Consider the following 23,004-nt stretch of genomic DNA (forward strand, 5'->3'; position numbering starts at 1 on the left):
GGACAACACTAAAGCTTCACACGTCCTGATGGAAATATTCAAATCACATGAATGGGAAGGAGTCAGGAGAGAACGATGCACTCGCTTCTCTTCTCAGACTCAATATCAAACTAAATGTTGGACCAGATTCGTTTTTCCGGCTGCTCGTGTTAAAACCATATAAAACACTCCTGTATTTGAGAAGTTAGCTTTGTTAAATGAACAAAAGAAAACAGTGTTGCAGGAAAAAAGTGTTTGTATTCCTTAGCATAGTGAGGTATCAAAAAAAACTTTAATATTGTCATTGAGCCATTTTCCTCTGGAGGACTTTGATATAACATGTAGTTACTGTTACAGATTCTTCTTGTTTCTTCTGTTGTCTTCCTGGTTTAGAGACAAATTCCTGCGTCTAGGTTTTGGCAGAGCTCAGGATGTGATGCGAAATGCCAGCAAAGCAAAGGCCACTACAACCAGTAGTTTAATACTTCACTTACCCACCAAACAGCACATAAAATGACAGAGTTATAGTTGCTTTTATAATGATGTATCTCCAAAATATCCCTTTTTGTAAAATACAGTGGATATGCTCACAGGGTTCCTTAAAGCTCAGATAACAGGTTGCTACTTTCTTGCTGTAGAAAAAGGCTCCTTAAAAAAATCTGAATGATACCTAACCCTGTTCTTCTCCTCTGAACACCTTCTACCTTTGGATTAAAACATCGTTACTTAAGTAAGATTTTATCCGACTCATTCATGTGCAGCTTTATGATGCATTTTGATGACAGATGACAGATTTGATGATGCTAGCAGAGATAACTATTTGACTCCCTGTATCTGGGTTTAGCTATTTTAGCTCAGTCAGACAGGGAGGACCATGTTTAACGATGTGGATAATTTAAAAATCAAGAAGAAGACTAACCGGAGTGTGACTAATGGCCAGGTGACCCTGTATGTAAACATTTCCAGTGATGTCAGATTTCATGTGTGAGGTACGAATGAGTAATCAAACAAAAACACAGTTATTAGCGGCGTTGGGATGAATTCAGGCGTTCATGTCACTCGAGGCGGAGCCGTCCGCGGTCTGTCCTCGCTGGGACAGAGACATTCAAGTTCATTGCAAGCTGGAACCTTCGCCTCCTCCCTCCCTCCCTCCCTCCCTCAGTGTGTGTGAGAAAAGCCAATAGGCAGGTCTGCCCTCCATGCTGATAATACACTGCTCTGTCTTGGAATGCCCACACTGCTGATAGCAGGGACTATTTATGGCCCCAGTGTGTGTGAACAAGGAAACACACATAAAAGAGCTCATAGTTAAACTGTGAACACAGCAACATGTTCCACTGCCCGACTAACACTATAAAAAATAATTACTCAAACTTAATTCATAATTACTATATAACAATCATTTATCAGCCTCTCGTGCCTTGAAACACCAGGACATGTCAGCTTCCTTTACTGTGTGTGTGTGTGTGTGTGTGTGTGTGTGTGTGTGTGTGTGTGTGTGTGTGTGTGTGTCGTTATGTGGTTATAAATGTGTGTGTAGGTCCCTATTGTTAAAGCACAGGCTCTCCGTGTGTGTGTGTGTGTGTGTGTGTTTGAGCAGATGTGTTCACAGGCCTGTAATGTTGAGGTCAGGTGCCACATTTCTTTTCTGTAACACATGACAACCAAAGAGGGTCAAGGGGCCGGTAGTCCTCTTAAATGAACCATGGTGCTGTACATGGACACACACACACACACATACACACACACAAACACACATATGTTGTGCGAAATTGTATCTGTGCAAACTCATGAACACAAGCAGCAGAGCAGCATTGAATGTTTATACTTTAGTTACACACGGACAGATACACACTTTCTAGCTGGTCCACGGTGGTGGTGTGTGTTTGTGTTTGCAGAGTAATTGCAGCTCGTTAGGAACCCCAGAGAGAGCAGCCTCAGAGTCATTAACTGCCGTTTCCGCCCAACACCCCCACCCCCCATCCCCCTTCTTCTACCTCTGCCAGTCTCTCTCTGTTCCTTTACCTCCATCCTTTCCTTAAACCCCACCCACCGATCTGTTCCCTCTCCAAAATCCCCCTTTTGTGCATCGCACTAAAATGTCTTTGCTTTTTATATCGGCTCATTTTTGATAACTTGTGCCTCTTCATCTTTCTTTTTTTTTTCTGTTTTTACCACTCTTCACCCTCTACCCTCAAATCGGTCCTCAACCCCCTCCTCTTACCTTCCTCCCTCCCCTCCCCCTTCCCCTCTTGCTCTCTGACTTTCTGTCCATTCTCGCTGGAACAAGGACCCTTAACAGCACCACCTGAATCAGCCCTGTGTTTTATCACTTGCAGCTCTGAACAGAAAAGTCACACACAACCACACGGCTGCATGTCACTGGTGTTTACACACAACCCGTCAGTGCTCGGATTTCCAGAAAGCACTTTTGTAAGTGGTTTTTTATGAATGGACAATGAACATAACTTATGGAAACTGCACTGATGTTGTGTTAACGTTATGTTAAGAGGAAAGAAATAAAGAGTCCTTTGACGCTACAAGTGCAATTTATGTTAGTTTTAGACCTTAATAGAAACGTCTCTATGATAAAACTGAAGGACTGTGTCTGAGCAGATTATGTTCTTCTGCATGTTACAATCTTATATTTAAGATACATGCAGCTGTATTCACACCTTAAAGTTGCTTTCTGACATTTTCCAAATCGCACTAATAGGCCAACAAGAGATCATTGGTTTACTTGATGTTTTTAGCCTATATGTGTTTACATTTTGGTGACAAGTGACATTAAATGAATGTTCCTGTTTGCTGGGTGCACAGACAAGTCTCACTGCATTATTATTAATACTGACAAAAAGTTAGAACCCTGATGTTTTCTCAGGAAATTCCTGGAGTTATAAGGAGCCTCTTGTTTCTCCGACTTGTATACAGTATTTGCCTTTATTAGCAGTGGACATCAGAAGTAATGATGTCCTCTGGAAGTGTATGTCACATTGAATCTAAAAATATATGCATCATGTCTGTGTTAACTGAGTTATGAAAAGAAAAAAGGACTCAAAATTTTTGACACAAGTCGTGGCAATCTGGCACTAAGGGTTTTAAAGTAGTTTATCTGCCTCCATGAGCTGTTTGAAAAAACATAATTGGTGGTTTTCTAACATTGTTGTGGAGAGACTAAATCAGACCAATTTTTTTTTTTTTACTGTTTAATGGTTCACTCTTCAAGTAAAACTACCTCATACCTGTTGAATTCTTCCTACAGACAAACATTTTCTGCTGAGGTTAATCAAGCTGAGCGGTTGGATGCTGTTCCTCGGTCTGCCATTTTTTTATATTGGAAGAAAATCTTAATTTACCCAGAATTCATTGTACCACAGTCCATCTTAAGATAGTCAAGAACTAAACTGCTTCGTGCAACAGATGAATTCAGACTCTGAAGTCTGACTGTTGGTTATGTCTAAGACACAGTCAGTCTGTCTTTGTGAAAGCAGCTCCTGAACTCTGCCATGCACCTGTCCCTGTCACCTCACGCAGTGTCTTTGCCTTATGTCTCTCTCATCTCACCGGGCATTTAGTTTCTGGGGATGTGTGGATAATGTTTGAGTGCATTTTCCGGATGAATATTAAGACTGATGCTCGTTCACATAGAAACCTGTAAAAGATGAGCATGGAAGTTCATCAGAAAATCCAACTCAGTGGTTCGCTCACTAGATTTTTCTGAGCTTATTAATTAATCAACAGAAAATTAATGCGAACTGGTTTGATTGTCAATTAATTGTCATTTCTCCTTTGAGTAGAACAATGCAAATGTTCAGCAGCACAAATACTGAGTTGGAGTTAAAACACTCTTAAAACACAGACGAGGAACAAAGTTTCAAAGCTGGATCAGTCTGAAACAGATGACTTACCACTTTTTCAAAGTGTTTGAATGACTGATGAACTCACTGACCTCCTGTTTTTCACTTTCTCTCCTGGTGTAGACAGAGCTGCCTCTCTGCTCTCTGCAGAGCTGGAAAACAAGTGGTAACTAAAGTTTACAGCTGTATAAATGAATAGTTAATCTTCAGTAATGTTGAATGACTCTGGAGCCGCTGTGGCGGTGAACGTGTTCTAACATGTCACCAGCTGAAATCGCCATTTTCACCTGTGGTGCCTTGAAACAGGCCTTTATGGCATATTCCTTCCAGATCCATAACACCCAACCTTTATTTCACACGTTTCTGCCAACATGCTGCTTTTCCCTCTCTTCCTCTCCCTCCCTTGTTTTCTCAGTCTCTCTTTCTTTTCCTCCCTCCAGCCTCGCTCTGTCTGGAAGCTGCTGAGGAGCTGAATGGTCAGAGCCAGGATGAAGTCATCATGTCTTTATATCATTATATTCTCCTTTTACCTTTTTTAGTCACAGAAAACCCAAAAGGGTGGGGTTCAGGGGCATAGATTGGCTGTCGGTGCTAGCGACACACACACATACACACACACACACACACACACACACACACACACACACACACACACACACTCCCTTAACCCCTGTTATGTGCCCACTCTTACTCCTCCAGCAGACCCAGTCCTTTCCATCCCAGCTCCCTCAGAGTTTCCATGACAGAGCCACTTTAAATGGGCACAGTCACATTTCTTTTTGGGAAATGCTGTGTAAAGTGACGTTGACACTCGGTAGATAATACTCTGTGGCTTCTCAGGAAATAATTGTCACTTTTGTGGTGCAACATGTCTCAGTGAAAAAAAACCTTTGAAGCTCCACCAGCCTTCAGTTGGGAAACACTGCTTCTTTTCACCTCAGTGTACCAAAAAAAAAAAAAAATGCTGATTTTATGAATGCATCATTTATTTATTTGTCCCCATTGAGTTTTCTTTACAATCACAAAATATTGCTCACAATGGACCCACCTTTTTATTTACAGCACCACTGGAACACTACCTGTAACCAGGGTAACGTGTTGTCATTAGAGGTGCCAGCACTGTGCTTCAGTGGTACAGTTAATGATGCTGAAGTTGTTGGTGACACACCTAAAGCCGAGCGTGTGATAAACATCTTCCAGCAAGAAAAACCATCAGCAGCCGCTAATTCCTAACAAGCGTCTTTTCAGCTACTTTTCCACTCGAGCTAATGCATTCATGTGTGTTTGTGTGTGTGTGTGTGTGTGTGTGTGTGTACTCCAACATAAGAACGTACACATTGACTGTTTGCCTCCGACAAACTTTCCACACCATGGCATACACACACACACACACACACACACACTTTTTTGTGTATATGAGTGCAGGCTGAGTAAACCCCACAGTGGTTTCCAGGCCCAGGGTGAATAAAGGTGCCTTTTGTCAGACCCGGGGTGGGTTGGGGCGGCGGATGAGGAGGCGGGGTGGGTGGGGTGGGGCAGGGGGGTGTCCAGTCTGGAACAAGCATGAATGTTCCCTCAGTTCCCTCAGACATCGCACTTCCCTGCCTACTTTCACAGCAGCGCTAGAAGAGAGCAAGAGAAAAGAGGAGGAGGACCACAGGGTGGGGTAGGGAGGGGTGCCAGGGTGGAGGAGGTGGTAGGAGTGGGAGGTGGGGTGTATTTGAGGAGGTGAGCGGGAAGCCGGGGGGGTGGGGCTTGCATCCAGCCAGTGAGCTCATTGGAACAGCGTTGTTGTTTTATCCTCCTACCGAGCGTGTAGTTTTTGGAAGGCATACGAGCTGCCGGGCAGCCAGCTCCCTCAGTCGCCCCTCACTGCAGCAGCAGAGAGGAGCCACCCCCACCCTTTTCTGCCCTTAACACTTACACACACACACACACACTCTCACACACACACACACACACACACACACACACACACACATACACATACATACATACACACACACAAACACACACACACACATGAACACTGACTTCAGCAAGCCTGACACAGGTATCATCCTGATTTTGTGAGTTAGTGAGGTCTCAGACTTTACCTCACATGTCTGATGCTTGATCTTATTACCAGGATTTTGGACGCCGGCACTGAGTGAGTTTTACTGGCTTTTTTCTTACTCATCTGCAACCTCAACGGTTTTCCCTCCTTTCTGCATTTTTTTTGGGTTGTTTTTTTTTTTTTCCCCAAAACTTTTCCTTCCTTTCCTGGTCCTCGCACGGTGGTAAAAACCTGACAGAGTGACAGACGCCGTACAACAAGGAGGTGAGAGGAGAGAGAAGAGAGACAGAAAGGTGACCTAACTGGATTTGTTTTGTCTCTCTCTGTTTCTCCCTCAGCCGTCTGGTGCTCCGCTGGAAAATGACCCTCTGGGCCCGCTGCCTCCTGGATGGGGTAAGTTTGCCTAACACACTCTTTGTACCTATACCACAGGCAGAGATGGTCACAGTGAGGGGCGCTAAGGTGTCCGTATCTGCTGGACGTGTCTGTTGTTGAAATAAACCTGCTCAGTCAGGGCTGGACTCTGGTGTCGGAGCTGTTTTCAGTCAGAACCTGCAGCTCTCACCAGTCTGGCGGAGGTATTTTTGACGACTCTTGCCAGTAGTCAACAGTGAAGCTCTGCAATTTGTCAAGATATAAACACTGGGTTCTTGATTTGGTCATTTTAGGTCATTTCTGCATGCAGCTGTGAGGGAGTGAGGTTTGGGTGAAGTGTTGCAAAATGTTTTCAGCACCACAGCGTTGTTTGTGCGAACGGAACCCTGTGTACATTTTGATGAGAAGACTTTGTGCAAAATTGGAAACAAAGTTGGTTGTGTGGCTTTTTTATTTCTTGGAGGCTGCTCCTCGTCAAGCAGGTCAGTTGTTAACTGACTGATTCATGTCTTCACTCCTGGATCTGATTATTATCATTCTGTGATAAAATGTCTGGTTTCTGCTCATGTTATACCAATTCATCACTGTATGCGCTCCCTTTACTCTAAAGTCCACAAATTACAGAGGCCACATTATTGATGGGACTTTTCATCATCCAGCTTTTTCCCAAATGAGTAATGTAATCAGATCCACGCAGAATCATCTCACACACATTCATTCATAAAGGAACGCCGCTGGCAGCTCCCGTCCCTCCGACATTTTCACAGACTTCATCACACAGCCATGTTCTCTCCAGAAACCCTCACTCCCTGCCCATGATGCCTTTTCAACATGTTGCGGTACCTCAAGACGAAAAACCTCAATTATATCACTGGCTCAGATTTGCTTCTCTGGCGCACTCTTTTTTTTTTTTTCTTTTTTTTTTTTCAGCTGTGGTTGCTTCCCTCGCATTTTTTTTTTTTCAGGCTCAGATTCAAGAAGACAAAGATGGGAGAAAAGAGGGAAAGATGGAGGAGAAGGAAAAGGGACATTGGCGAATGAAAGAAACTGGGGCGGGGGGGTGAACTGGATAGTAAAGTGGGGGTGGAGTGAGTCAAGCTAGTAAGAGTTGCAATGTGAGCACTACTGTTTCTGGGCCCTCCACACACTCCTGTTAATGAGAAAAAGATGTCAGAGTGATGGAGGGAGGAGGATGGGGCACCAGCTACTCTCTCTTGAGACCAGTGGCCTACCATACACACACACACACACACACACACACACACATCCAACATTTTACATACATTCATACAATGTAGTTCTGTGTTTAAAGTGCTCCCAACCTTTTTTGAAATGAAATCTTGACTTCCTATTTCATATTTGCCCTGAACACTGCGTCACTTTAACGTTCAGACCGCAGCCTTAAATCCACACACACTGAGGTTTACCCTGGTGAGGTATTCAGATCAAGCCACAGTGAAATACCACACAGACTCGCTGGTTTTCTGTCATGGGGGTGTGAATTTTTTTTTTTTTTTTTTTTTTTTTCTCTCTTCATCCCAAAAGAGAGAGTGAGTCCAGTTGCTACCAAACACACAGTCAGGTGATCTCTTTGATCCCTCTCTGTTTGTTGCGGAGTTTATCCAGTTTGTAAAAATCCTCCCGCAAATACCGTAAAACTTGCTCTTCAAGGTGCCGTTGTGTTTGTGTCCACAGAGAAGCGTCAGGACAATGGCAGAGTGTATTTTGTCAACCACAACACACGGACAACACAGTGGGACGACCCGCGGACCCAAGGGTGAGTATATGGAGCTAGCAGAAGAGCTAGTGTGTGTGTGTGTGTGTGTGTGTGTGTGTGTGTATGCGCACATGCGTGCCCGCGCATGTGCCTGCTTGTTAGATGGTACTTGGTTGCTTTGGGTGTTTGCTCGTGCAGAAGAAGATCTAATCATCAAACACAGTTGCTCTGACGACAGACATGTCATGGCATTTAATTTGACAAATTCTCTGAAGCAGGGAAATTTAAATGAGTGAGCAACTGTTCAGAGCTGGAAAAACTAAAAGGAATTTAGCTTCAGTCTGTTTGGGGATCTAATCAGCGATTAATTGGAAACGGTTTTGGCTCTAATCAGATCTTCTGTGATCGATCTGCTGCTCATTTGATCATTCTTCTGCCATCACCCTCTGTTTCTTCGACATTTTAACACTTCCTGGACTTTTAAAATAATTTTTCTTCTCACCTTCACTCATTTATTTGTTATGAAGTAAATTTCATACATTTCAGATTGGAATCTTCTGTCCTTTTTTTGTAATTTAAATGGTCAGGCTGTGAACCTGCAGGGCGTCTTCATCTCTGTATGCCATGATCAGAGCGAGCTGGACATGTGCTTACTGGCTCCAGTTTATGCCTCTCATCTATTAACATCCACACGGGTGGTTGTTCAACACTTAGTGATGTTCTCAAGGTGTTTCCAGAATTCTCAAAGACTCTTCAAAACGTCTGGATGAAAATATTAAAAGTAGAAGAAGAAAAAAAAAGAAAAAAAAAGCTTGATCCCATTTCCTTAGTTTCTTTATAATCAAAGATGATAAACAAAGATGGTAGCTGTGAATTACATATGTTTGTACAACCTTTTGCATTTTATTATCTTATCAGTTGATTTTCTGCATTGATGGACTGTTCCATTTTCTGTATGTCAATGGGAGCTGGAGCTGACACTGGACGAGAGGTAGGGTCAGAGAGAGAGAGAGACAGACAACCCAGAACCCAGAACCCAGAACCCAGACCCGTCTTGCTGTGAGGCGACAGTGCAAACTACTGCCTCTATACTGATGTCGCTTTTTATTCTATTATATTTCCATACAAAAATAGTTGGTAATTACAAAATAAACAAAAGCATCATGTCGTTTTCGGCCTTGATAGAAAACGAGTGACAACTTGGAAAAAGGGATTCAAATCTTCTTTGAGGATTCATGAAAACCCCATAGACCAGCAGTAAGTGCTGTGCAATGAGTTTTTCAAAGATTGTTGGGTCTTTATGTTTCATAAAAACTGTTGCTTAGTGTGTAATGATAATATATGAGAGGCACAAACTGCGGCCAGGGTGAAACATGAACAGTATTGCTGTGAGTCACTTCTCCTTATAGTAAAATATAATTGTATAAGGGCTTCTCCTGCTGCAGGCCCCACTAGTGAAGGCCCTCTATACTTGATTCTTGTTTGATCTGCACTGGTTTGAAGCTGCATGAATAAGTCACACATGCCTTCAGAATCCTCAAAGGAGCTAAATTGCACCACGGCCAGCTCAGGTTTTTTACTTTAGCATCCAGGGCTTTATTTAGATCCACAGGTTGGCGGGGGAGGTGTGTTAGTTTCATCCCCAGGACGGGGCCCCTCCAGCTGGGATCGTGCTCACTGCCCTCTCCCTGTTGCAGGATGATCAAGGAGCACCCCCTGCCCCCGGGCTGGGAGATGAAGTACACCGCAGAGGGCGTCCGATATTTTGTGGACCACAACTCACGCACCACCACCTTTAAAGATCCCCGACCTGGGTTTGAGTCAGGGTAAATATTCTCTCAGCCCTTCCTCCCAAACCTGCTGTTTAAAAACACATTGAAGTCTCTCACAGACTGAGGACAGTCAGAAAAGCAAAACTGAACTTTTCCAATTTTCTAATTATTGCACAATGAATTTGCCTCATAACTGCAAATATTTACTTGAACAATCCCCTCATTTTGTGAAAGATCCTGAAAACTGTAAAACTTCATTTAAACGACATCGTTCTTTTCAGTTTTTATCAGTATCTTTATTGGCTCCATGTTCTATCCATTGCCTTTCATGTCTTTTCAAGGATTTCTGGCTATCAGCTTCAGTGTCTCAGATATTTAGCAACAACAAAAAGTCATATTTTATCACAGAACATGCTAGCACACACACATACACACTCTCACACACACCTCCTCCCCTCAGCCTGTGGATGTATGCTTTGCCTCGAAGTCTCAAATCTCACCACAAAGTCAGGAGAATGTGCAGATGTGCGACAACAGATCCACTGCAGACTGCACTTGCGTGTGTGTGTGTGTGCGTGCGTGTGTGTGTGTGTGCACTGGTGTTTGTGCCTTTCTGTGTTTATGTTCAGCATGCAAGTGTGTATTTGCTTGTGTGGTCGCTGCTGTAGTTGGCGTGATTTTCTGTGTGTGTGTGTGTGTGTATGCGTGTGTGTGAGTGCATCTGCAAGCTGCTTTTCATGCTGATACTTGAATGTATTTTAGGCTGGTGGTCATGGAGGGCTTCTCAAAGAGCCCTCATTGTTTTTACACTGGATCCTGAAAGAGTGCACGTCCACAGCCAGCACTCTGCTGCTGCGGTCCCCATTTCCTAACCCAGACCGAGATGTGGCTGGCAGCTCCTTCTTTCTCCTCTCACCCCATTTCACTCTCTCATCCCTTCCTCCCATTATCTGTCTAACTCTCTCTTTCTTTCTCTCCATGTCTCAGCCTCTCCAGTGCTGACAAGGCACATATCCAGCGTGTGTGTGTGTGTGTGCAGTGTGTTGGTGGAGCTTATACTAACACAGCTGCAGACCCGCACTCACCTCTGTCTTTGAGACCCACATCCATGGAGTGATTGTTTAGAGCAGCACGGCTGGTGTGAATTTAATATCCACTCTGAGTGTCTGGCTGCATCGGGGTTTCTTAAAGGAGCAGTTTGTGTTTCTGTTAATCAGCTGATCTCTGATCCATTTGTTGTAGATTATTACCTGTGTAACCAGAATTCCCCATGGATTTTGTTTAAACAGTGAAAACTTGACTGAATCCCCCCCCCTCTTTGTGTGTGTGTGTGTGTGTTTGTGTTGTGTGTGTGTGTTGTGTGTGTGTGTGTGTGCGTGTGTGTGTGTGTGTGTGTGTGTGTGTGTGTGTGTGTGTTTGCGCAGATCACGGCAGGGCGGTTCACCTGGCGCCTACGACCGCAGCTTCAGGTGGAAATACCACCAGTTCCGTTTCCTTTGCCATGTAAGTGTTAAGTCTGCAGCCACAGTCGACGTCTTCCTGTCCACACACCTCACCGTGATCTGTGTGTTGGTGTGTTACTGTGTGTGAGTTTGGGTCTGTCAGTTAGTATAGTTTCTAAGACTTTAGCCTCCAGCTCAGTGCAGTGGAAGTGAAGGGAATTTCATCACACATTACAGCAGTGTCTCTTTCCAGAGGGACTAACTTGTTGATATGCTCTCTCTCTCTTTCTCTCTCTGTATCTCTGTCTAGTCCAACGCATTGCCCAGCCATGTGAAGATCTCTGTGTCCAGACAGACGCTGTTTGAGGACTCATTTCAGCAGGTCAGAGACAAAACACACACCTCTGTTCCAGACTTCAGTATAACTACATCACCTTGATGAAGTGGGACGGTGCATACTGCAGAGGAGTGCTCATCACAGGACAAAGCAAACTCAAAAAATGACATAAATGTTTTAGTGTATGTTGAATGAATAAAGCAATGACAATGATTCTGTTGAGGTACAAACATTTAGTTCTACTGTCTTATGGTTGAACAAACGCGTCTCCAGTTTACTGTAATGCAGCAATGCATTTGTTGATAATATGGACGGATGGATGTTTTGTCATCAGATCATGAATGTGAAGCCGTACGACCTTCGCCGCAGACTCTACATCATCATGAGAGGAGAGGAGGGGCTGGACTACGGCGGCATCGCCAGGTGAGAGCAGCAACGAAACAAACACCTCTCTCCTCCTCTCACAGTCTGTCACTTTGTGTGGTTCTGCAGGTTTTTGTCTTTAATGCTGGTGACGGTGTTGGTGTGTTTTTGTCTGGACCTCTGCACCAGCTTCCTCCTCCTCTGGAACTGGCTTTAAGTTGAGGTTAACTGCAGAAACTATCTTTAAAGCTCACAAAGGGGGAGTGGGCAAAGAGGATTACAGTGTTCTTCACTGGAGGTGTTGAGGTGGCTGCTTTTCAAAACCAGACTTGTGTGTGTGAGGAGGAAGTTCTTGCTGGTCGCCAGCAGAGGTCACACATTAAATGACTGGATGCCCCTTTAAATGTGGCTTCCTGAAACCATACAACCCCCCCCCCCTCCCCTCCCCCCGCAATGTTTCTGTCCTCCTTCCCCATCCCTCCATCTGTCCATCACATGCATCCATCCTGCCCCCTGCGTCTGCTGTGCTCCAGGTCTCTCTCTCTGTATATATGTTGTTATTTTTCTGTTGGCGGTGTTTTCATCTTTCTGTTTGGTTTTGCATTGTGTCTCTGTCTCCGGTGTCACGTCAGTGGTTTTACCCTATGGTAGGTGACATCATGCTGTTCTACCACAGGGTAGAACCACGGACGGGATGTTGGGAGGTGTCTGCGTCCGTCCGTCCGTCCATATCCCCCCTCCCATATACCCTTACGGGGAGGGCAGGGGCCTTGAGAGCGCTTGGTTCTGGTGCTGCAGTTGGTTCTGGTGCTGCTGCTGGGCCCTCATTCTCTCTAACATGCATCTCTCCACAGTCTGTTGTATTTATCCTTAGTGTTCTCTGTTTTGTCTTCATGTAAGTTATGTGTTTAATTTGGGTTGTGGGATGTGTGTAAATGTGTTAATGTGCTGTATGTTCTATCACTACCCAGAGCAGGTGAATAAAAATCTTGTTTTGTAAAGCTGCTCTGCACAAGACTTGTGTTTTAAAAACCCTGAATGAAGAGACCAGTGTCTTGTTCTCAATGAAGGACTTAAAGGAATAGTTCTACATTTTGGGGGAAAATGGGTATTAATTTTCTTGCTGAGAGTTAGATGAGAGGACTGGGTCATCTCTCACTTGTTAAACACACAGCTCAAGCCATCATATAATTAGTCTATCATAAAGACTGGAGGCAGGCAGGAAACAGCTAGGTTAGCTCTGTCCAATCCACCCTTCACCTTATATCTGCTTTTCTTAATCCAAAACAAAAACCCAGTGTGAAAACAGCAATTCATGGTTTTACATGAAGTTGCATCCTCAGACTATTTCTTGGCACAATCACTTCCTCCTAACTGTGTGGTTACTAGGCAACCAGTGAGGATGTCACTGGTCAGACATGAGTCATCGATCCTCTCATTTAACTTTCAGCAAGAGAATAAGCCAAAAAGTCAAATGACTCCTTTAACCAGGAGCAGCGACTCTGTTTGCATCAGTGTATTTCAGAATAAATCAAAGAATTTCATTTAATTCAGTGGAAATATTATGTGACAAATCTGGCTTCATTACGTCAAACAGAATGAACAGGACTGAAATGAATCAGGCCAAAGTTGACACCCTCTCCTGAAACCACATATTGGTTTCTGTCGATATATTGAATAGAATAAATAAAGAAGGAAAATAAAAACAAACACATGGATCATAAAGTGATGAAAAACATCATCTTCAGTGTTATAAACATGAGATTATAGACTCAGTACAGTACTGTCCACCCTGTAGCATTTATTTATTTTCTATTCAGTCCACTCATCCTAACGTCCGGCGGCTGATCGAAGCTCAGAACTGCTGATAACAATGATCATCAGAACCTGGGAAAATAACTGGAAATATCCAGAGACAGTTTCACATCTCAGCTGCACACAGGCGACATTTCATAATAATGCTCAAACATACTGTGTGTATTTTTGTCATTTTTATTATTTTCTATAAATTGCTCAATGATCATTTTCTGTCCTTGGATTAAATGTCCTGTGATTATCGTTTTGTTCATTGTGTCTTGCTGAAAAACAAATTGTGTTCTGTGTTATTTGCTTCCGTCAGCCACAAAAACGAACCTAACCCCCCTACAAAAATGATTGTTGTTACATGTTAGATTAATCAGAGTTATGGCCTTTTATTTGTAAAACGATGGAGTGTATGGATTGAGCCCTGACATGTTACACCCCTGCTGTCACATCCTCCTCTCCTGCATAAACACCTTCTGTCCTCTCGCTCCGCAGGGAGTGGTTCTTCCTGCTGTCCCATGAGGTCCTGAACCCCATGTACTGTCTGTTTGAATACGCCGGCAAGAACAACTACTGTCTGCAGATCAACCCGGCTTCCTCCATCAACCCCGACCACCTCACATACTTCCGCTTCATTGGACGCTTCATTGCTATGGTGAGCTTCACTTTGGAAAAGTTTTGTTAAAGTCAGAGTTGAGGTTTGATTTTTGTCTCAGGGATGATCAAGGTCTTTGAAACTGCACTGCAACAGGCAACATCTCTGTTTTGCTGTTTTCATTGGTCGTTGTTGTAAAATGAACCTCCGATGAAAATGAAACTCCATGTCTTTATTTCAACAGTTAGTCGATAGCTGTCCTCCAAAAACTTTCCCAGCAGCCCTTCCTTTCAGAGTCCACCTCCCAAACACTCTCCACCACCCTCTGTGTTCAAAAGAGGAGAGCAGTTTAAAGAAAGCAGAATAGTGTGAACACAATGAAACACAGTGTGGTGGAGGAGGATTTGAACCCAGCAGAAAGCTGCTGTGCGGCACGGTGATGCAGTGGTTAGCACTGCCGCCTCACAGCAAGAAGGTTCTTGGTCCGAAGGCCAGCCGGGGCCTTTCTGTGTGGAGTTTGCTTTTTCTCCTCCAGGTGCCTCCCACAGCCCAGACATGCAGGTTAACTGACGACTCTAAATCCCTAAACAGGCGTGAATGTGAGTGTGAGTGTGAATGGTTGTTTGTCTCTTTGTGTCAGCCCTGTGATGGACTGGTGACCTGTCCAGGGTGTACCTCACCCTCACCCAATGTCAGCTGGGATTGGCTCCAGCCCCCTGCGACCCTATAAGGATGAGCGGTATAGATAATGGATAATAATGGAGAAAGCTGCTGTGAGCTTTTCAAAGGCTTTAGTTCAAAGAGAATATTATGGCCTCTTCTAGTCTCATTCACTCCATTTTCATTTACACAAGAATAAAACCTGAACACTAGTTGAATTCCTTTTTACACTATAAATTACATTGTTTACTACATTGATACTGACAGGTGACCTCAAATATCACCTATTGTTTTACTGTATATTTGTCATCTTAGTCATATGGAGCCCATTCAAACAACATATTCTGACCATATTCAAATGATTCTGCTCATAATCAAATTTCTTCTCAACAATGTTATTAACCTATTGTTGAGTTTTTATCTGTGTAAACTAACAATGATTAATCAGAGATTCAACAACACAAACTGTAATGAACAGAATTGTTCGTTTCAGGATGTGCTCATGGTCATTTAACGTTACAGACTGCAACAATTATTTCCATTAATGCTTTCTCTTCCAGTTATTTTCTGGATTAATCAGTGAATTGTTTGATCCATAATATGTCAAAAAAAAAAACACAGAAAACACAGATGTTTTGTTTTGTCAGACCAGCTTCAATTCACAGTCACATAAAACATCAAAACAGCAAAGCCTGACCCTCACATTGGAGAAGCTGCAACTCAACACTGCTCGACGGAAACAATTAGTCAGTTATCAAAACAGTTAAACAGGTAAATTTTCAGCTGATTGGTTGATCATCGATTGATCATAATCATTTCGCCACTGGCTTTAAAAAACAATCAACCTGGAGCTCTGGTGTTGAGAAGTGAATTGACAGACCTCTGTATCCTGCTCTTCATCACTGCCTGGGGCTCGAGGCTTCATCAACCGCTTCACCCACATCTCTGATGTTTGGCAGTGGAGTTGCATTGTTCGGAAGAAGATAGTGTGGAATAAAAAACACATCTCTGGTTCTGCTGCATCACTTTTTATCCTTTTTATCTTAAACTGCCCATCGTGAGTCTGACAGTGTTTCATGAGTGTAAATCGGTTTTCTTTCAAAAAGTATTAACCATGAAACCAGTCAGACTCTAGTCCTTTAGGTGGAAACAGATGAGGATGTGGAGGATCTTCATATTCTGGTTATGTGTATGTAAACACAGTTGTTGTTTGACAGAAACATTGTGTTTGTTTATGTGTGCTGTTAAATATATTTTCTCACTCATTAGCTCCACTGGCACAGTCTCTGTGTTTGTGCTTATGTGGACATTTGCCTTCATGTGATAGTGACAGTGATACAGACAAACAGCAGCAGGTCCACGGCTGGATTTGAGCCAGGGATCCTGTGATCACGTTAGCAGGCCTTTGTTGTTTTGAAGATGTGCACAATCCAATAGTGTGTGACCCTCAGTGTTTACACTGATGTTCAGTATGAACTATAACGTCTTCTCTCTGGGATCAAATCCAAAAGCTGTAGGTCCCAAAACTGACACCCTCCGCCCATCCCTCCATCTGCCACCCCACCCCTCACCCACACTATGACCTCACGGCCGCACCCAGTCCACACCCACCAGCAGCTGCCTACATTTAGTCCAAAAATGCATTTGCTGATTTGCCTTTTAAAGATGTTTGTCTCTACTCTCGTACAGTCTCTTTACATTTCCCTCTTCTCTTCTCTTTACCTTTTTATTTTTTACTTTCCATCATTACCCCTCATTTTCCACTGACACCTTCTGCTGTCTGTAAACCTTCCTGTGTGTGTGTGTGTGTGTGTGTGTGTGTGTGTGTGTGTGTGTGTGTGTGTGTGTGTGTATGTCTGGCTGTGAGACAGACACATGGTCAGTCAGGATACAGTAGGACAGAACAAACTGTGACTGAATCAGTCTGTGTTTCTTTTGGCTCATCGCTGCTCTGAGCCCTCTGTGGTTTTTTAACATTAAACAGCTCCGTCTGGCTGTTTTATACTTTTATAGTTTTACTGTAGCTGTGAGGACAACTCATTGACATAATGCATTCCCTTCCCTACCCCCTTACCCTGACCTTAACCATCACAACTGAATGTCATACCAAAACCTCAACCTGATTCCAGCTTTAATCCTCCAGCAGCCTGTTGAAGTTGTGAGCTGTGAGGAAAACTCTCCCCACTTCTCCTCTTTGTTAGATCCTGGCAGTCCCAGCTGCCATATCATGAGGTGTAGTGAACTGACGCTGTCTCTGTGTGATTCCTCCCTGCAGGCTTTGTACCACGGAAAGTTCATCGACACCGGCTTCACGCTGCCATTCTACAAGCGAATGCTGGACAAGAAGCCCACTCTCAAAGACCTGGAGTCCATAGACCCTGAGTTCTATAACTCCATCATGTGGGTCAAGTAAGTAATACACAACAGGTCTCGAAGTGTGTGTGGGTGGGTGTGTGTCTGTGTCTGTGTTATTTTATGCCCCCAAGGGTAGAAAGTGGAGAAAAATAATCACTTTTTCCAGCTTTTGTAATGACTATGAGGAGGTTCAGTGAAAGAAAGAACTGAACAAGAGCAGTCAGCTGTCAGTGACACACACTCAGGGGTCAGTGCATGAGAATGAGAACATGTAGAGTATGATATTATAAATCAGGGCTCTCCAACCTTTTTTTCCACTGAGAACTACTTTGACAAAATCACATATCACACGTTACATTTATTCACATGTCGTATCAAAACACTCAAACTGATCTCCAAAACAGATCAGGTCAATAAGATCATTTAACAAGTCATCAGATATCAACATCAAAAAACAGATAAAAATCCTGCCCTGTCTGTGTGTTTGATTTAGTTGTATTTGGAGCAGATTTACTGAGTGAAGGTGAGTTGCTTAGAGTTTGAACTACACATCCATGGTCTGTACAGACTGTATTCTCAGACCCTGTAGTCGAGCTACTGGTAGCTCACAAGCCACTTGTTGGAGACCCCTGATGTATTGTGTTCGTTCCTGTGTGTGTCCAGAGACAACAACCTGGAGGAGTGTGGTGTGGAGCTGTATTTTGCACAGGACATGGAGATCCTTGGGAAAGTTTCCACTCACCAGCTGAAGGATGATGGAGAGAACGAGCTGGTCACGGAGGAAAACAAGGAAGAGTACATCAGGTATGAAGAGACAGAGAAGAATGAAAATTGAAAAAATGCAACTTCATCAACAATAAATCTAAGGGAAATAAAGATGGAGACCAAACCATATAAAAACAATCACTCTTCTTCCCTCAGCCTGCTGACAGACTGGAGGTTCACCCGCGGCGTGGAGGAGCAGACCAAAGCTTTCCTGGACGGCTTCAACGAGGTGGTTCCCCTGGAGTGGCTTCGCTACTTTGATGAGAAGGAGCTGGAGGTGAGGAGGAGTGGATTAACTATGTAACGCCCTATAGGCCTGATTTTATTTTCACAAATCAATAATTTTGTAAATTTGAAAAAAATCACGCTCTCTACCTGTTTATGCTTCTTTTTCATTGTCTTTTTCTTTTTTGTCTTTTCTACATACGTATAACTTTGTGAAGAAGTATTTTGAGATTTGAGACAAACACTAGTATACGTCATATACATTCTTTTTTTTTTTTTTTTTTACTTTTTTGTCCATAAAGAAGTTTTATTTTCAAAATGTGTGTTCACATTTGACAGCATTTAGTTTGTCCTGTTTTGATTAAACTTTAAGTAACTTCCAAAAAGACACCTATATAGTATATTGCTGTGCACACTTAAATTACATGTATACAATAGATAAAATAGCAATTAGCAAGTTTAATATTTTTACCCATAGAGGATGCATAGATGTTTCTCAGTTGTATTCTAATGTAAATTAATGTAAATAATCTGTGTAAAAACAATGCAGCCCTGTGGTTGAGATGAATGTGTTTCTCCTGCTTTGTGCAGCTGTAATAAAGACTTTGCTAAGAAGTATTCTGAGATTTGAGACAAACATGATAATATATCATAAACATTCAGTGTATGGAAATATCTGTTGGATGCTGAATGTCGATTAAAAAAATGTCTTTCTTGCGCTGTGTTTATTGCAGCTGATGCTCTGTGGGATGCAGGAGATCGACTTAGCCGACTGGCAGAAGAACACCATCTACAGACATTACACCAAGAACAGCAAGCAGATCCACTGGTTCTGGCAGGTACAGACACACACAGCTGCTGATGATGCTAGAGGTCTTGATCTAAACACATCATCTGCTGGGATGAAGTACATGTGAGGACTGATATGAGTGTGTGCAGAGGGTGATGAAGTCGTGTTCCTGCAGGTGGTGAAAGAGATGGACAATGAGAAGAGAATCCGTCTGCTTCAGTTTGTGACGGGAACCTGTCGGCTGCCTGTCGGAGGCTTCGCTGAGCTCATAGGTACGCGACACTGACTCCCAGCTGCATGCTCACCACTGTTAGGTGTCATTGTTCTGTAGAGTGTTGTGTGAAATAAGGATATTTGACAACATGGTCACGTCACACCCAGCGGCCTGCTGCTGTCTCTCTGCTGTCACACATTTGAGCTCTTTCACTTCTCTGTTGTTATCAATGTTAGACTGTGACTGTGATTACACACTTCAACCATTTAAAGTATCACAGCCTTTCCATAATTGGTCGGCCCTTTAGTGCAGAGCTTCATTAACACCAGCTTAATATCATCAGAAACTAACTGGGATTAATATGTGGATCAAACAGGCGTCTGTTCAGAAGAGAAAAGCAGCAAAGTGGCGAACATAATGTGACTCTGTCAGACTGATGGAATTAGTGGAGATGTGCTGCATGCTGAATTAATTAAATTAATTCTCTACATAAGGTATTTCATGGTTAGAAGAGAAAGAGGAAACATCATCATAAATGTTTTTCTAAGACCTTATCATGATGTTACACCTGCAGGAAGTAACGGTCCCCAGAAGTTCTGCATAGACAAGGTGGGGAAGGAGACTTGGCTTCCAAGAAGCCACACATGGTAAGCTGCTGCCTCATCTGTCACACTGTGCAGAAACATATTCTAAACTCAAAGGTCCACTTAATAACCAAGAGGAAGACCATGAGATGTGACTGAAAGGTCACTAGCTTACTGTTCCCAAAGGTCAAGCATGAATTTCAGTGTTCAGATGATAAACGTGTTGATTTGTTCGTGCATAAATTAATCAGGGTAACTTCAGGTTTAACTCGGTGACGGTGGTTCACTTGTTACAGGGGTAAATCACCATGGTAACTGACGCTGACCTCCTAACTTGCTCTGGGGCAGGTTAACTTCAGAGGATCGGATCAAAAGCTGTCAACAGCAAAACTACTGACCAATTAGATCACTGGAAACACTGAGTCATCATTTCTATAGGATCCTGACAGGGATAAAAGAGCTTGCAGTAAAGTGATCAATAATAAAGATCTGTAGATATTTGTATAGATCAGTGGATGTTTTGCTGTTTGAGTCTTTCCATGTGTTACTCTGGTTTTAAAACAAAGCTTCTAACAAACAGAAAAGAGTTGGAGAGTTTATCACTAAAAAACTACATAACTATTGTAGCTTCATTTGACCTGAACACAGATTCTTTAATGGAAAGGATTCCTGACAGTGATGAAGCTTTTACTCTCTTCTTCATCACTGCAGCTCAGAACAACATGAGGACATTCTGTGACCAGAACTGGAAATAAAAACTAAACCTCAGTCAGACTGACCTAATCAGACTTCTCTTCTCTTCTCTCTTCTTGGCAGAAGAAAAAAGTCTGGCTTTACTTTTGCCTACTTCACATGTTTATAACAGTTTGTTCATCATCAGACAAAGAGCGAAAATAGTCAGTGAGAAACTTAATAATAATTCCTGTTCTTATTTACAATATATACTTACTTTGAATTTTAATAATTAGAAATTATTTCTGTTGTTTCTTTTCTATTTACATTTCAGCTTGTTGAATTTCACTTTTGGATGTTGCTATGACAAAATTAACCTGCAGATATCAGCGTTTCTTCTCATATCATATTAATACTTTATTCATGGTTCTGAGGATGTTGGTTCTAATTAATAATTCCGCCTCTTTCACATGAACACACTTGTACCTGGACAGTTAAACCCTGAGTTAACTGAGTCAGGTGATAAACAGCTTCATAGTACAGGTTATCAGGACAGTCGGTGTTAGGTTCACTTAAGCCAGATAACTAAAAGATATCCTGGGTATGTTGAACTAGCTTCGTAGCACAAGTGTCAGGTTCAGAGCAGTAACACTGGATTACACGCTGCATTGTTTATAATGAATCTCTTGTGTGTAGGTTGGTCATTTGGCAGATTGTGCCAATAACAATGAAAAAAAAAAATGGAGACCATAAATGGTGGCAAAAGTGAAAAAATTAGATTAAGATTGACAGATTAGATTCCACTTCTGTGGAGGCTATTCACAGTCTTTTGTTGGTATTGAGCGTGAGGGCTCTTGTCTTTTAGAACAGGAAGTAAGAAGAATTTAAATGTTCAAATTGTGTTTCTATTATTTGAAAGGCAGGCAACATCTGCTAATATCAGACCCTTCAAGATTCCTATCACTACTGTTCTGTGGCTTAACCAACACTGGTGCCACTAACTTCAGGGTTTCACCTCCAGTATGTCTGCAGCCACCGAAGAGTTTAGATAATATGGCTCTCACAGCTGACAAAAGACTAATAGTGACCTGCCTGTCTCCTCCTCTTCCTCACAGCTTCAACCGTCTGGATCTGCCACCCTACAGAAGCCTGGAGCAGCTCCGAGAGAAACTCCTGTTTGCCATCGAGGAAACAGAGGGGTTTGGACAGGAGTGATGCAGCAAACTGACACAAGACAGCTAAAGGACAGCAGTCCTTCAGTGGGATAGTTTTTGTTATTATAATTATTTTGCATTTGTTAATCACAGGACTGAGAATCACCTGTCATCTATCGCCCCTCACCTGGGGCAGGATCATGTTTGTGAACTGAATCTGAAGTGGGATAAAGTTGGATCTGAGAGATGGAGACACAAGAACATGGAGGAAGACTGTGTGTGTGTTGTGTGTGAGTGTGTGCGTGCGTGCGTGCGGTGTCACTTACCTTAATGCCATTGTGTATATGCATATAAATGGTGTGTAAGTCCAAGAGATTGACAGGATGGCACATACAGAGAATTATATTTGACTAGTCTCACACATACATCTCTACTCACCGCTTAGAAACGCACTAAAACCAGACAACAGGATCGTTTTAACATCAGCAGCGACTCACAACAACAGCACAGCTACCCACAAATGCAGTATAACATATCTACCAGAGAAATACATTTTTTTAACATTTTAATGTGATGAGACAGAGACAGAGTGTGAGAGAGAGAGAAAAAGAGAGAGAGAGAGAGGCAGTGTATGAGAGGAACTGAGTGCATGTGTGTCTGTGTCCGAGGGACAGGGGGCCATCACCATCAACTAGGACACCTCTGTTACAAAGGCTCGAGAGACGAGACGTTATTTTTTATTTTCCTGTTAATTGTGAAATTAGCATTTTTCTCCTGTACATAACTAAAATAAATGAGATTTCAATCTTGAGCTGCACTGCTGCATTTTTTCTTGAGGGATCAGTTGATGTGATAAATGTTTTATATAAACACTAATAAATCATGTGTTTGACCACATCATTTAAACTCAGGGGTTTTGTTTTGTTCATCCAGGAAATGACAAAACACGAGGCCCGAAAACTTTTTTTTTTTAACTTTTCATTGATGCATCCAAATGTGTTTTACCTCCTGTGATGTCAGTCATGCAGGTCATGGTATCTGTAAGAGCTTTCACCTCTCATACGAAAGGCTTCTTCACTTTTTTTTTTTTTTTTTTTACTGGTGAAATAGTGGAATAACAAATCACAAAAAAGACAAACATAAGATGACATAGACAGGTTCTGACATATAGCATATTGGTGAAGTAGTGTGACAAGCTGAAAAAGACAAGTGCATAAATATAATTATTAATAATGGACAGATGTACAGATGGTATTTTGAAGCTGTTAAACTGATGTATGTAGCGTTCT

The 23,004-nt window shown here is 42.6% G+C and overlaps 1 protein-coding gene across 2 annotated transcripts in view; it reads left to right on the top strand.

Moving 5' to 3' along the window:
• The window catches only part of wwp2 (WW domain containing E3 ubiquitin protein ligase 2), an 80,371-nt gene extending 57,864 nt beyond the window's left edge, over positions 1–22,507 (top strand). The window contains exons 11-24 of one of the 2 annotated variants that reach the window (XM_022768528.1): positions 6,231–6,285; positions 7,963–8,044; positions 9,682–9,810; positions 11,181–11,259; positions 11,509–11,580; positions 11,870–11,958; positions 14,197–14,356; positions 17,232–17,365; positions 17,975–18,115; positions 18,233–18,353; positions 19,036–19,140; positions 19,267–19,363; positions 19,880–19,952; positions 21,677–22,507. In XM_022768528.1, coding sequence (XP_022624249.1) covers positions 6,231–6,285; positions 7,963–8,044; positions 9,682–9,810; positions 11,181–11,259; positions 11,509–11,580; positions 11,870–11,958; positions 14,197–14,356; positions 17,232–17,365; positions 17,975–18,115; positions 18,233–18,353; positions 19,036–19,140; positions 19,267–19,363; positions 19,880–19,952; positions 21,677–21,776 — 1,437 coding nt within the window. In that variant the 3' untranslated portion in view covers positions 21,777–22,507. The remainder of the gene's footprint in view (positions 1–6,230; positions 6,286–7,962; positions 8,045–9,681; positions 9,811–11,180; positions 11,260–11,508; positions 11,581–11,869; positions 11,959–14,196; positions 14,357–17,231; positions 17,366–17,974; positions 18,116–18,232; positions 18,354–19,035; positions 19,141–19,266; positions 19,364–19,879; positions 19,953–21,676) is intronic. The other variant, XM_022768529.1, reaches the window with a different exon arrangement.
• The last annotated feature ends 497 nt before the right edge of the window (positions 22,508–23,004 follow it).

This window comes from Seriola dumerili, unplaced genomic scaffold (assembly GCF_002260705.1).
Source record: "Seriola dumerili isolate Sdu_G_001 unplaced genomic scaffold, Sdu_1.0 BDQW01001690.1, whole genome shotgun sequence".
NCBI classification, from domain to species: domain Eukaryota; kingdom Metazoa; phylum Chordata; class Actinopteri; order Carangiformes; family Carangidae; genus Seriola; species Seriola dumerili.